The sequence below is a fragment of the Mustela nigripes genome, chromosome 15 (genome assembly GCF_022355385.1).
Source record: "Mustela nigripes isolate SB6536 chromosome 15, MUSNIG.SB6536, whole genome shotgun sequence".
Lineage (NCBI taxonomy): Eukaryota > Metazoa > Chordata > Mammalia > Carnivora > Mustelidae > Mustela > Mustela nigripes.
In genome coordinates, this window is record NC_081571.1 from 17028599 (window position 1) to 17042426 (window position 13828).

Genomic DNA, 13828 nt, shown 5'->3' on the forward strand with positions numbered 1-13828 from the left:
ATGGGTTAGTCTGGTTCACATAGTCACTTTTCAGATGGATTCAGTACAATCAAATCTATCCAATAAACTAGTGCTTTGATTACTGTCATCACCCATTTTAAAATACACGAATAATAAGAGGCGCCTGGGTGGCTCAGTCGGTTAAAATACATGAATCCTCTTTTTTCAAATGAACGTTTTATGTAATTCCTCTTTCTCTTTGAGCTCATATTTTCAGTTGATTCCCTCCCCAAAATTTATCTAAGATATCTTATTCTTGAAAGCCTTTTATTACTTACTATATTATATGAATCTGCAGAAAGTATATACATTTATGAATTAGAGTTTTAATTTTTAAATTTCTAAGATCATAAAATTTTAAATATTTAACACATATTCTAGAATAAGTTATTATAAATAACATCAGCTTACAACCATAGAAGAACACAAACATATTATGAACTTTGGAAAATAGTTATTAAGCTCAAAAATAAAATGCTGTTGGAAATTCGTCTCTGATTGAGATGAACGGTTAATATATCCACATATGGATATCGCTAGGACAATACTAGGATCGATATTGTAGCTCCTCCTAGTTTTCTTTTTTGTAGATATGTTGGAAAATCTCATTCACATAAATCAATAGGATATTGAAGTTTTATTATAGTAGTGTTATAATTTTTTGTACTGCTTCTAAGTTGTATGCTAAAAATCACCCAGTGATCTGTAATCAAAAATTACTTTTAATTATCTCTCCATTGTCAGCTCCGTTAGATCCACCTTCACTCTTTGAAAGTGAATCGAGAAATCATGTGATTTGCAAAAGGATTTTTAAAAATCTGGTCATTGAGGACATCCGCTTTTCAACCTCTCTGTCAGTATTTTAACTTACCCTTATTCGAGGCTCTTTCCCCCTCAACAGATCTCAGACCTCAGGCAATATACCAGAGAGCTGTCTTCTTCACAACATTTTTTTTTTTTTTAAATAGGAAAGGACAATGGGGAGAAATGATATGAGAAAGAGAACCTGTACTTCCCTGATAGGCTCAGTCTTAGCCAGATAGATTTTAAGAAGTTGAGAATCTGGGGACGCCTGAGTGGCTCATAAGCATCTGCCTTCGGCTCAGATCATGATCCCCCTGGGATCCAGCCTAGAGTCAGGCTCCCTGCTCAGCGGGGAGCCTGCTTCTCCCACTGCCTACCCTGGCTTGTGCTCTCCCTCACTCTCTCTCTCTCAAATAAATAAATAAAATCCTTTAAAAAAAATGAGGATTTGGACATTTATTCTGTTAAATCGTGTGTACCTAACTTATCTCTTGGAAGGTTATTGTGTTGCCCATTGAGAAGAGGCTGTTCCGTTGTGTTTCTCTTGTCAGTCCTTCCATGCATGTCTGATTATTTCTTATATCTCCTACTTCTCCGTGCCTTTAATGAGGAAATAGCATCACCAAGACATTGTGGCGGGAACAGAGGGGAGAGTATCAGTCAGAGGTCTCACTGTCACTGCCGCTCCCTATGCCCTCGCCCCTTGTGCCACCACAGCAGTTAGCAGTCCAAGATGATCTTGCACTCGGTCCATTATAGAAAGCAAGCTTCTTCCGTCTTGTGATTCGTCTTTACTTCCAGGCTTTAGAATTCTCTCCATTCAGCTGCCAGATGGGAAAAGAACATACACCATCACGTAGGAATGTAAACCTGAAATTACGTATGAACTATTCCATCTTGAATTTATCTGTTATAGCCCACATCACTGAACACGTATACAGAATTACGAAAGTAATGGGGACTTGTTACTTTACATTGTACTAAACCCCTTTAATTAAGCTGCAAGTGCCAGTCGGGTAGAAATGACGACCTCATGAACGCTGGAAAGGGCATGTCTATCCAGCCTTCTGCAACATTTTCATCAATTCTTAACAGAAAATAAAACCTGCAGCAAAATTTAGATCTTTTGTATTCAAAAAAGAAAGTATTTGTAATATTCTAACAGATGTGTTCGATGATTGGAGATCAGCACAGATACCACTAAACAAGTACTTTTTTAGGTTGCACAATATTCGCTGCCTTAAAAGGGGGGAGAAAAGAGAAAACTGATTTGACAGCCGTATACATGTTTCTGACAACATATACATGTCTGATACACATGAGTGCACAGCAACCCGATTTTTCTTCAACAGGATCATCAAATAATCTGTGTTAAGCACACATTTGGGTGAGATGGCTTACAAGGGTTCTCTATTACATTTGTTTTATAAATTGCTTCCTGAGCACCTCAGTGTCTAAGTGAAAAGAGCAGACCTCAGGGTATGAGGCAGCATGAACTCTTTTCTCCCTTCACTTCTTTTGGATGGTAAGCAGGTGGCTCAATCTGGTTCAGTGGTCAGTTAAGAAAAAAACCACAAAGTTCCCTAAGATTTGGGATCAAGATGCTCTCATATTCTTGTTTATGACCTATATGACATCCTAAAAATTACATTTATTCGATTTTCAGAAAACAAAACTGAATTGGGGTAGTTAGTGTCTGTTGATTAGATTTCATAGTACATTAAATAATTTGGAGAAGCAGGCAGGGACAGACCAGATGATACAGGAAGGCTGATTTAGGAAAGAAAACAAAAGCCACAAACCTCAAACAGAAATGAAAGTACAAGTATGTATGTAGTATAGTATAGAAAGTACAAGTTCTATGTAGTATAGAAAGACATCAAGGGGCTGTGATGAAGAACTTCAAGAGTTATTATGGCAGGTCCTGAAACTTATGGAACATAATGTAACTAGTAAAGGTATAAATAAAATACAATCAGTTTTATAGTCTGAGGTCATATTTCAGACCGGGGCTTGAGGCCCAAATTTTTATAGAAACGTGCTGTAAACTCAATATGTAACCAACTATAAATGATATTTCTTTACATTTCTGAAATGAGTACAAACTGATTAAACCCTTCATCACTTGCCTGAAGTAGTATCTTAACAGATCATTCTGCCCCCGGTCCCAGAACCTTTTACCACAGCTTCTGCGTACCACACAGTGTTGTGTCATAAAAATCGCACTAGGGTACCCTCTGCTGAGTGTGCGGGCTTTCTCGTTGCCCAAGAGCTGGGAAGAGCAATGGAGATTGTGGTGTAGTCTAAGGGTGCCCATGGTAAAGAAAACTTACCAGAATGCCAGAGTTTTATCTTGATAGAACATCATTGTTTCCATTTTACTTTCCATCCATTTCCATCCATTTCATGACAAAAAATTTTGTTGCTTACCAGAAATAAAACTGATTCTCAAGAGGGGTGCCGGGTGATATTCCGTGACACACCTCAGTACACATTTTTTTTTTAAAGTGAGAGATGTCAGTGTATAAACTGAAGTCAAAATACTGCAGCCTAAAGAGCTCCCCTAATCCCTCGAGCGTGAAGGACTCCTTTTTGTGAGGGAGTGTGGTCTTTCAAGATGGGGTATAACTGAGTCTAGGGTTCCCCAAGAGTGAAAATTAGATTACCACAGAAGAGAAACCAGTTATCCTATTTTATTTTTTCGGAACTTAACTAAATCTCATGTCAGGAGAGATGCTTGTTGGGTTCCACCATGAAGATAGTACCTGAGACGTCTGTGGGCCAAACTAGAAAGCTTTTCCAGTTCAGCCAAGAAGTCAGAAATGCCCACACATTGTAAGATTTCTTTGTGGCCTTCCCCATATCTGTTATCTCTGTCCATTTTTCTTAGTGATTTATTCAACAAACAAATGTGTATAGAACACCCGATGCCAGGCACTGTTTTAGGCACTATGTATTGAGCAGTAAATGCAACAGACAGAGTCCCGTTCTCTTAAAACTTTCACGTGACGGGGGAGGACAGAGAAAAAAAATAAAAAATATAAATAAAAATAAATAAGTGCTATGCAAAGAATTAAAATAGTGATACAATAGAAGAGACAGTAGAGGTTAGCTGTGGTGATTCCACACTGCTTGCCTGGAAAGGCACCTCACACGAGGGCATATAACAATGTTTAAATACAGTATTTTAGGAGAGTTTTATCACATATGCAGTTTTGACGGGAATGAGAAGGGAAAGCAGGAGGTGGTTTGTTATAAAAACAGAAGAGGACTCTAGGCTCTCGTGGATTTCCTGGCAGGGAATTATGACCAGTTTAGAGCATTATCTTTTATCAGCTTGTCGTTAAGGATTTCAAAAGCTTAAATATAACATAGGTTACTGTAAAATAATTAGGAAGATTTTTTATAAAGTTGTAAGTAGTTATGTATATAAATAATTTTTCTTCCCACAGTCCCTGTGGGAAGGGCTGCACACTTAACTCAGGTGATCCCGCCCTTACTCAAAATAGCTTTGTACCTTTGGATCTGTCTTTTGGAATTTGCTTCCAAATTCCTGTTTACTAGCTACTAGGAAATAATTTTCGTTTAGTTTTATTCTCCTTTTACTTCTTGGCACCACTTTCCTGAGTTCCTCTGACTATCTCAGTTTCCCTTTTTTCTTGCTCCTGAGGGCCCCTGAGGACTGTCGTGGCCCCAGCTGGAGGGAGAACTGATTGAGTCTATCAGCCTGCATCCATCAGGAGAGGAAAACCGCATAGCAACTTAAACAGGGAAAGTGTAAAATGAATAATCATAAATTATACCAGGAGATTAGAGTACAGAGAAAGGTTAGTAAGAAACAAAAAGAACTCTAAGGATTCTAAGAAGGGTATTGAAAAGGAGCAGTCTCTACCTTAGAGCTGTCGCTGAACCTAAGGAAGTGGCCCCCCAGGCCTCCCTGGGGAAGGCGGGGCTGTAGCTCCCTGAAGGATGGAGAAGTCACTCCAGGGCTCTGCTCAGGTACTTGCTGGAGCTCTGCGCTCCAGAACTTTACAGAAATTACCTTCGAGGGAGTAGTTGAAACTGTTCTTGGGAGGGGTTCTCACCAGAGGCACTCTGCTACAAAACTGCCCGGGGCAGAGGGAAGTACAGGAAAAACCTTCAAGTGGCTGGATGCGGTTGGCCATCACACGCTGCAGGGGCCAGGCCCTGGAGAAGCCCCAGGTTCTGCCGGAAGCTGCCGAGTGAGCTCGCCCAGCACCAGCACTGAAAACCCCTTTGTCTGCCATGCAGTTTGTCTTCAGTGTCCTTTTTCTTTTTTTTTTTTTTTTTTAATTTATTTCTTCAGTGTCCTTTTAGACAAAGCTTAACATCATGCCAGTTAGCAAAGCAAAAACAAAGGGTACGGATTTATTTTCAGAGAACGAGCAATTAAGGGTGAACTTGAGGCTGGAAAACAATCCAGTGATAACCGGCAAAGTCGGTGAGACCAGCTTTGGGGTTACAGGGAGTGCTTAAGGAGTCAGACTAACTCCTGCGTGTTTGCATGTGTTTGTGAACTACCTGCCTGCTAGAAGTAAAATAATGGAAAGGAATACAGACCAAATATACATCGCATCATTCCCAAAGAGGAGAAGAAGTAAACATGTGAGTGAAGGGTGTGTGTGTGTGTGTGTGTGTGTGTGTGTGTGTGTGTGGTCTTTTGTCCCCATCCTCCTGGCACAATGGCTTTCCTAGAAAGGTGCCAACACAGCTTTTGTGAAAAGCTCTCTCCTTTTTTCTGAGATGGTACTGTTTGGGTTTTCAAAACTGTTCAAAACTATCATTGTACTGTTTGGGTTTTCAAAAGACCTTAATAGTTACATTTTTTAGCAAAGTAATGGTCATGTGGAAGATTGTTTTTGTTGTTTTGGGTGTTGGGTGTTTTATTTATCTTAAAATTTTCCCTGCTTGACAAAAAAAAGTTATCAATCTTGTATCAGTACTCTTCTCATTAAAAAGAAAATTATACCGGGGGCGCCTGGGTGGCTCAGTGGGTTAAAGCCTCTGCCTTCAGCTCAGGTCATGATCTCAGGGTCCTGGGATCCAGCCCCGCATCGGGCTCTCTGCTCAGCGGGGAGCCTGCTTCCTCCTCTCTCTCTGCCTGCCTCTCTGCCTACTTGTGATCTCTGTCTGTCAAATAAATAAATTAATTAAAAAAAAAATTATACCAGTCTGTGAAATTCAAGTCTGGAGAACATTGCATCAGATTAAGAATTTATTGATATAAATTGTGGCAAGTCACTATAACCCGTTTGTGAAATGTATAGTTTTACATTTAGAAGTCAAAGTAACAGTTGTTGTCATTTTATGCTCAACCATAAAGACCTATAAACTTATAAACAGGACTTAAATAATAACTAAGACCATGCACTTAAGGTTCATTGTCTCTGCTTAGACCAACCAATAATAGTAGTATTATCACTGTTTTTCAGATGATGAAAATCAGATGGAGTTAAATAATTTTTCCAAGGTCCTATAACTGCTGCATAGCAGAGCCAAGATTTCAATAGGAGTCTGCCTGGCTCCAAAACATTTCAGGATTTAAATAGAAGTCTGACTGCCTCCAAAACTTTCTAGCATCTAGGGAAAGACAAAAACTGAATTAAGGATTTAGAAAATGGAATTTTCAAAATATGCAAGACTAAAGGATCATATTTTTTTTTCTAGAGAAAAGAAATGTAAAAAGGGAATTCGTAACTTGTTTGCAAAGCTTAAGAAATACCATGCACGTAGAATTGAACCGGTTTTGATTTCACCGAAGCAAATGTAAATGTAGTAGATTATATATAGTAATGCAAGTAGAAATGTGTTTTGTATAGTGACTCTACATCGGTGTATCAGGAGGGAATGAATTTGTTGCATTTTTGACTGCAGTGCCTTTATCGAGTATGGACTTAGCTATATCGTGTAACAGGAAGTGCAGATGTGGGGGTTGCTGAGCGTGTTTCACTAACTCAGTGTCCAGGCCAACCTCGCTGCAATTCCCTTGGCTTTCCTCTCATGGTTATTCGATCGCTGCTACAGTTTGTGCCATTATATCTCCACCCAAGAAAGAAGGGGAAAAGAGTGTACCAGCTACGAATAACTCATTTTATCAGCTGATACATCCCTAAGTGACTCTGGTTTTGTTCTCATTAGCCAGTTTTGGGTCAAATGTCCTCACCTCTAGTTTCAAGGCAATTTGAGAAAGCATGCCTTCGCCATGATTGGCTTAGACTGTGGATCAGACAGATTGGCCCCAGGACCAAATTCAGGCCACCCTTGTTGTTATAAATAAAGTTTTATGGGAACACAGCCATACCCATTCATTTATACATTGTCTGTGACTGCTTTCACTCTATAATGGCAAAGCTGAGTAGTTGTGGTAGGGACCATATGGCTTTTAAAATCCAAAAATATTTGCTATTTGTCCATTTACCAAAAATACTTGCTACCCCTGCCACAGACCAGCCATGATCCATTGACTGGCATAGACCACATGGGTACTGGGGCTAACTGAGCTTCCATTAACTGAGGATGAAGGAACAAAACAAATGTTGGAAAAGAACCAACAGCGTATGTCAGGTTACCTTGTCCACCTGATTATATACTAGATGAAAATAGAATATATTTTCTGTCTTAAGTCACAGGGTGACTTTGAACATATAATTTTTCTGCTCCTTGATTTCTTCATGAGGCAACTAAGAAAATTTAGAAAGGTAGAAATTTTGCAAATACTCTTATACAGAATCAAATGATTGACAGTGTTGTGATCTATCATGAATTCAGGAAGGTAATCCCTAATTTACTGACTTTTATAGAGTACTGTCTAAGATACTGTCAGACTAAGTCTTAGACACACATTTTACTGATTGACCCTTCCCTTTAAACGATTTATTTTAGGTTCTTGCGTACACTGAAGGACTTCATGGAAAATGGATGTTCAGCGAGATACGAGCTGTATTTTCAAGACGTTATCTTCTACAAAACACTGCTTTGGAAGTATTTATGGCAAACCGAAGTAAGGCCCCTTAAGTATTTGGAAATAAGTGTGCTCATATTTGGATGTTATTTATTTACATGGTGTGTTACAGTCTTCATTTTTCCCTGCTGTATTTCTCTCTTTGATATGCCCTCATTAAAACAAAAATAAAAGTAAAAGTTAATTTGCTTAATTAAAAATGTTAATCCTAGATTTCTCATGGATAAAGTTATACAGAAAACTGATTTTCCATGAAGATTCATTACCTCTACAAATAAATCATGAGAGGCACTTGAAAATGATTTCTGAAATTGATGGTTAGCTCTCCTGTGGTTTTCTAAATCATGTTTTTTCTTCTTACCGCAGCCTCGGTTATGTTTAATTTCCCTGACCAAGCAACAGTAAAAAAAGTTGTCTATAGTTTGCCTCGGGTTGGAGTAGGGACCAGCTATGGTTTGCCACAAGCCAGGTAATTATATCATATTACACGTTATCTGTGGTTCGTTAACATACTTTAATCTCAATATGACAAATATAAATAAGGTTATACCATTATAATTATTTTGAGAACCAAGAAATTTTTCTCTGTAAGCCATTTGTACGGAAAGAAATTAGCTATTTTAAGAATGACAGAATAGTTGGTGTATAGGTTTCTTTAACACATATGTAAATGAGAAAGCAAAAAAGTTGATTGCATATCATAGCTAGCATATAATTAACACATTTTTGCTTGACATCTTACAAAAAATATGCCAAAAGCTTCATGGTATTTGTGATTAAATTTTCTTTAATCACATGTACGTTGTTTTTGTAAATGCTATGTATACATGCTTCTTTATGAAAATGAGAATTTATGGAGATTAATAGTCATGAATGATTATGTACTTTTAGCCATTTCCTAAATCTTTCATCCTATTATTTTAAAATATCATTTGAAATCTTATTTTATTGAAAGATACTGATCTAATAGATAACACAGTAATTATGTGTATCACTAAATTCAGTTAGTCAAGTAACTGAATACCTGTCTAAAAATGGCTTAAACAAAAGGATGTTTTGCTGTTTGAGTCTTATTTTATAAAAGGTCTGGAGTTAAGGAGTTGTCAGTCCTGGCTCAGAGGTTCAGTGATGTGAGGAGCCTCAGTTGACTTCATATTCACAAAATCACTGCTAGTGCTCCGGACACCACAGTTTCACCAAATGCATTAGGTGGGGAAAAAGCACAAAGGATTTCTCATTGAACTTCTATGTTTTAGGAAAGAATATATTTGTCACATGCCTCCCACAGTCTTTATCTCAGGTCCCCTCAGCCTGAATGGGGTCACCTTCCTGTCCTTAAAACAATCACTGCCGAAGCAGAGTGAGTTGACTGACTTTGGCCAATCATCCCCTGGGTAAGACTCAGGGTAAACTATACCTCTGAACTCCTTGCCACCTCCTACTTGAACAAAATAGGTTTCCTGGTGGCAAGAAAGAAAGAACCCAGCTTCGGACAAACAAACAACAGTGTCTTCTTCGGCATGGCACACTGTGTCCATGGGAATTATTGCAGAGCCCAGCATGGAGGGAAAGAAAAACTAATCTTTGTCCATCTTCCCTTAAACAGGCTACAGACATTTAAAAGACACGGACTGTGTCTTACTTCTCTTTCATCCAAAGCACCTAGCACAGTGCCTAATTGCTGAGGTGCTTTCTAGGTGCTACTCAGCTGGAGTTACCTTCCATCTCAGTGCACCGGCTTTCGTATTAAGCTCACAGTGTAAGACCAGTTCACTGACGTGTATGTACACGCTAGGCTATTTACTAGCAGAATGACAAGATTAAATTAAGACATTAGTGGGTAATGAAGAAGTACTTCTGTAGAATACAGGTCAAAGGAAAAATGCATTTAATCTATCAAAAAAAAAAAAAAAAGAAAATGAGGTTAGTTTTGCCAGACTTGTTCTTACCGAATCGAAGCTAACTCATGTAATGACTGCTTCCTTTCCCAAGTGCTTTCAAACTGTTTGTTTAATTGTCAATGCAAGAATTTTTCCAGGAATTGACATTAAGAACTGACAAATAGATTTCATCCTTTTTTTTTTTTTAATGATCTTCTGCCTCCTGACATCTTTCTTAATGATCATGTTTCTTCAGAGATTACCAATAGGGGTTTCTCAATGATGTGTATAAGTTCCTTCCATGCTTTTGGACTTGTCTGGACCTGGGTGCATTTAAAACAACGGAAGCTCTTGTTTTCTCTCCCTTATCTATTATGAGTATAATTCCTTTGGTCTCCTTTGGTACCTTTGGTCTCCTTTGGCTGTTGGAAGATTATCCTTCTTGATTGAAAAACTGGAAACAAAATAGATGGTTAGTAGTTTGGGGTTTGCTGTGGCTTCAAACAACCATTCTATCTTAAACCCCTCTGGTCCTTTGTTCCCCTCTCCTCGACTCATTCTTAGTTTCCTAATGATACTCTCGAAGTTCAATTTTACGTATTTCCTATGATATATAGCCTTAGAAGCAGTAGATGGGGGAAGGAGAAACACTGAATCTAGGCTGAGTCCTGCCCCTTACTGTCTAGGTAACACTAACAGAGCCTGGTACTTAGGAGGAACTCAATTCATATTAGTGGAAAGGATGAAGAACACTGGGCAAGAGGAATGACAGTTTCATCTGCTATAAAATGGAGACGGTATCCCTGAAAAGAGATGTTTTATGAATGTCTTGAGATCATAAAGTGAAGACATTTTATAAACTAGTAACACATACACTCTGTACACGTATATGCAACACGTACACACAGATATAGATAAGTTGGGAGGTGGGTAGGAGGGTAGGTAAATAGATCTATGCACACATTCCCATAAACACGTGTGTGTGTGTGATATGTAAGTCCTGTTATAGTTAGAGAATTGTCAAAGAGAAGGGACGATGTCTGGATCCTACCAGTGGAAGCCTCCCAGCTGAGAGTATCATGGTAGAATCACCAAGAGCTTCATTGTCTGTTTTGTTTTCTTGACATTGGATTTTAGCAGTTTAAACAGAGTTTATCAGACTCTAGGGAGCTTACTCTAAACTAAATCTGTAAGATTTATAAATAAAAAAAAGTTTACCAAATTCAAAGGCCGGTATACTGCTTGAATAATTGACTTCGCTTATCATTTAAGCCACTTCTTGGGCAAGCCCTTCAAAGAGATCACATTACAGATCAGATTGTTGCTTTTTTGTTCATTCTTTCTTTCCTTCCTTTCTCTCTTTCTTTCTTCATTTTTGGTTTATAAACAATAAAAACTAATTTCTTGACATTCTGGAGGCTAGAAAGTCTAAGATCAAGATGCCAGCAATTTTGGGGTCTGACTAGAACCTACTTTCTGGTTCACAGATGACCATTTTCTCCCCATGTCCTTATATGACAAAAGGGAGCTCTTTGCCCTTAATTCTTAAAACAACCACATTCCTAAAACAATGTGATTCAGATCCCATTTTACAGAGAAGAAGACTTTAATTTAGATAAGTTACTTATCTTGCCCAAAATCATAGCTCATTCTCAATTTCTATCCTGTGTCATCTGTCACAGTTTCCCATGTTGGTCATAAGAACAACACCTTCACCCCTGCACAATGATGGAAAAATACTGGCAAAAATATGCCCATATTCTAGATTCCATGTTGATTATTAGCATTTGGTTAATGTATTTTTCTATTCAGATGGTACAATCAATTAACTTTGGATTTAATCAGATTCTTCACTTACTAAGGATACACCTGGTTGTATCCATAGGATTGCTGATTTTAAATGGTCACCTTTTGTTATGGTACATAATAGTTTTTATTCTCAGGAGGGCAATTTTGTCTTCACCTTATCCCCTGCTTCTAAAAGCATCCTACTATAGCCCCAATACATACCAGCCATCCTCATTCTACTATCTAAAGTTATTATGGGTTATTTGGGAAAGCCCTATTGATTTACTCTTTTCCATTTTTCTTCTTCATCTGGTTGAGTTATTTAATTTTTTATCATCACCTTTCTCTTCAGCCATATTTTCTTTCAGGGTGACAAGTAATTCAAGTCATGTAGTATCGAGAGCCCACTATATACTAAACATTGCTAAATGCTCAGCATATAACAATAAGTAAAACAAGGCTCCGCTCTCAATGAGTTTATAGTGGGAAACACGGAGCAGTAAATAGGAAAATCTGATCCTTTCCCCTGACCTGCTTTTCTCAATTCATTTCCCATGGCCACATTCCTCCTCACGGTCACATACTCTAAGAATGACATAATAACTTTCCCCCATAATTTCCATTATTTATACTTGATAGGATTTGTTTGGTTTTTGATCTGGTGGTGTTTTTGATGGTCAGAATTATTTCCAGATCAACAATTTTCTTCTTTAATTGTTTGGGTTCAAAATGTCAACAAAAGAATTCAAAACTTTGTTATATGCATTGCTTTTAGCCACAGGTAAAAATTTTAGTCAGAATAGTGAGAATATGATTATAATAGTAATACTGTGCAAATTAGACTAGGGATACAATTATAATAGTAGCACAATGAAAATTGGACTAAGCATAGCTTATTAATTCCTTGATAATTCAGAGACTAGCTTTGCATGTTGCCATGACAACATCAGGATCAGGGCTAAAATTTGTAACATGAAATAGTTATGTGAGTGGAAGTATAGCTGGGAAGATTTTGAATATCGGTACCAGTATGGATCAAAATCTGGAAGCACTGTGAAAATCATTGCAAATTAATTGAGGACTGTACTGAACTTTAGACTTAAAGTATGAAACATACATACCATTTAACATTGCACTGAAGTGAATCATTAAACTCATACAGTTCCTTTGGAGTCAGTAGGAGTCAAAATATATGTTGCTAAGAAAATTCTGCAAAAATGTCAATATTTTAAATATTAAGTTACACCTAATGATTCTAAAATTCTTAATTCAGATTTGAATTTGAGATAAAAAGTTCCTTTCCATCCCTCTTTTTCTTCAGCTAACACATATTTTAACTCCTACTATGTACAAGAGGGTACCTATTAGGATTCCATGTGAATAAAAAATTTGATACTAATACATGAGACAGAAATAGTCTTAAGTCTGCAGTTCACAAACGGAGCATGAAGGAAGCCTGGGATGTCACCGTGAATTCACAGGGTGCTGCAGGGCAATTCATCCTTTTCAAGGGAACACAGCAACATCTCTCAATGCACAGACTATTAGCTGGAGTTAGTTCTACATTTGAACATTAGATAGCACTGCACTCTTTCCCGTGACGTCTTAGCTTTGTGAACCAGTTTTGGGGAGTTGCTATGATAAGAAACAAGAGCTGCATGAAACTCCATGTGGAGCAGGGGTGAAGGTGGTGGGGCCTGATGTGACTCTGAGGCTTCAGAAGCTCTGCAGTATCCACCAGGGGCACACAGCCCTTTAGTAAGTATTTGTGGTTATTTAAGAATAAAGTAAAAATATTGTTTTTCTTTCAGTTTAGGAGTTTTCAAACAGCTACTGAGTTGTTAAGACATAAGTATTATTTAGATATAGCTAATTAATAAACAGAACTGTTGGGTGTTTCTCCTGGCCTCAGGATAACATGAAAAATTCCTGACACACTAAGGGTCTAATGAACTGAAAAAGTTTAGGAACCTTTGTCATAGGTAATGATCATTCTAGAAACTCAGTAGCTTTATCATACTTTTACAAATAGAGTTCACTTTCATTATTTCTTAGATAAACACAGTGAACCTTAAAACGTTCATCATTTACACAAACTGTCCCAATTTTATTCCCTTAAGCTATTCCCGTGTCCCTCCTTCTGAATTCATGTTTTCAAAGTTCCCAGCTTGTAGTTTGTATCATGAGAGGGCTATGTGTGGTGTGGGTAGAGGCTGTACACAGATGCACACTCTGTGTATGGGGGTTGGGGGGCGGTGGTTAGGAGTAAAAGTGGCCGCCATGATTATATGAAGTTTCAGTCAAATGCTTGTAAGATGGTACCTGACTACCTATACCTACTTAGCTTATTAGCATGGGAAAGATTTGCTGTACT

General features: G+C 37.9%; 1 protein-coding gene across 9 annotated transcripts in view; it reads left to right on the forward strand.

Moving 5' to 3' along the window:
• NBEA (neurobeachin) overlaps positions 1–13828 on the forward strand; it is a 682324-nt gene that overhangs the window by 563098 nt on the left and 105398 nt on the right. For all 9 annotated transcript variants that reach the window (XM_059377712.1, XM_059377713.1, XM_059377714.1 and 6 more), the window contains 2 exons: positions 7708–7825; positions 8153–8255. In XM_059377712.1, the coding sequence (XP_059233695.1) occupies positions 7708–7825; positions 8153–8255 (221 nt within the window). The remainder of the gene's footprint in view (positions 1–7707; positions 7826–8152; positions 8256–13828) is intronic.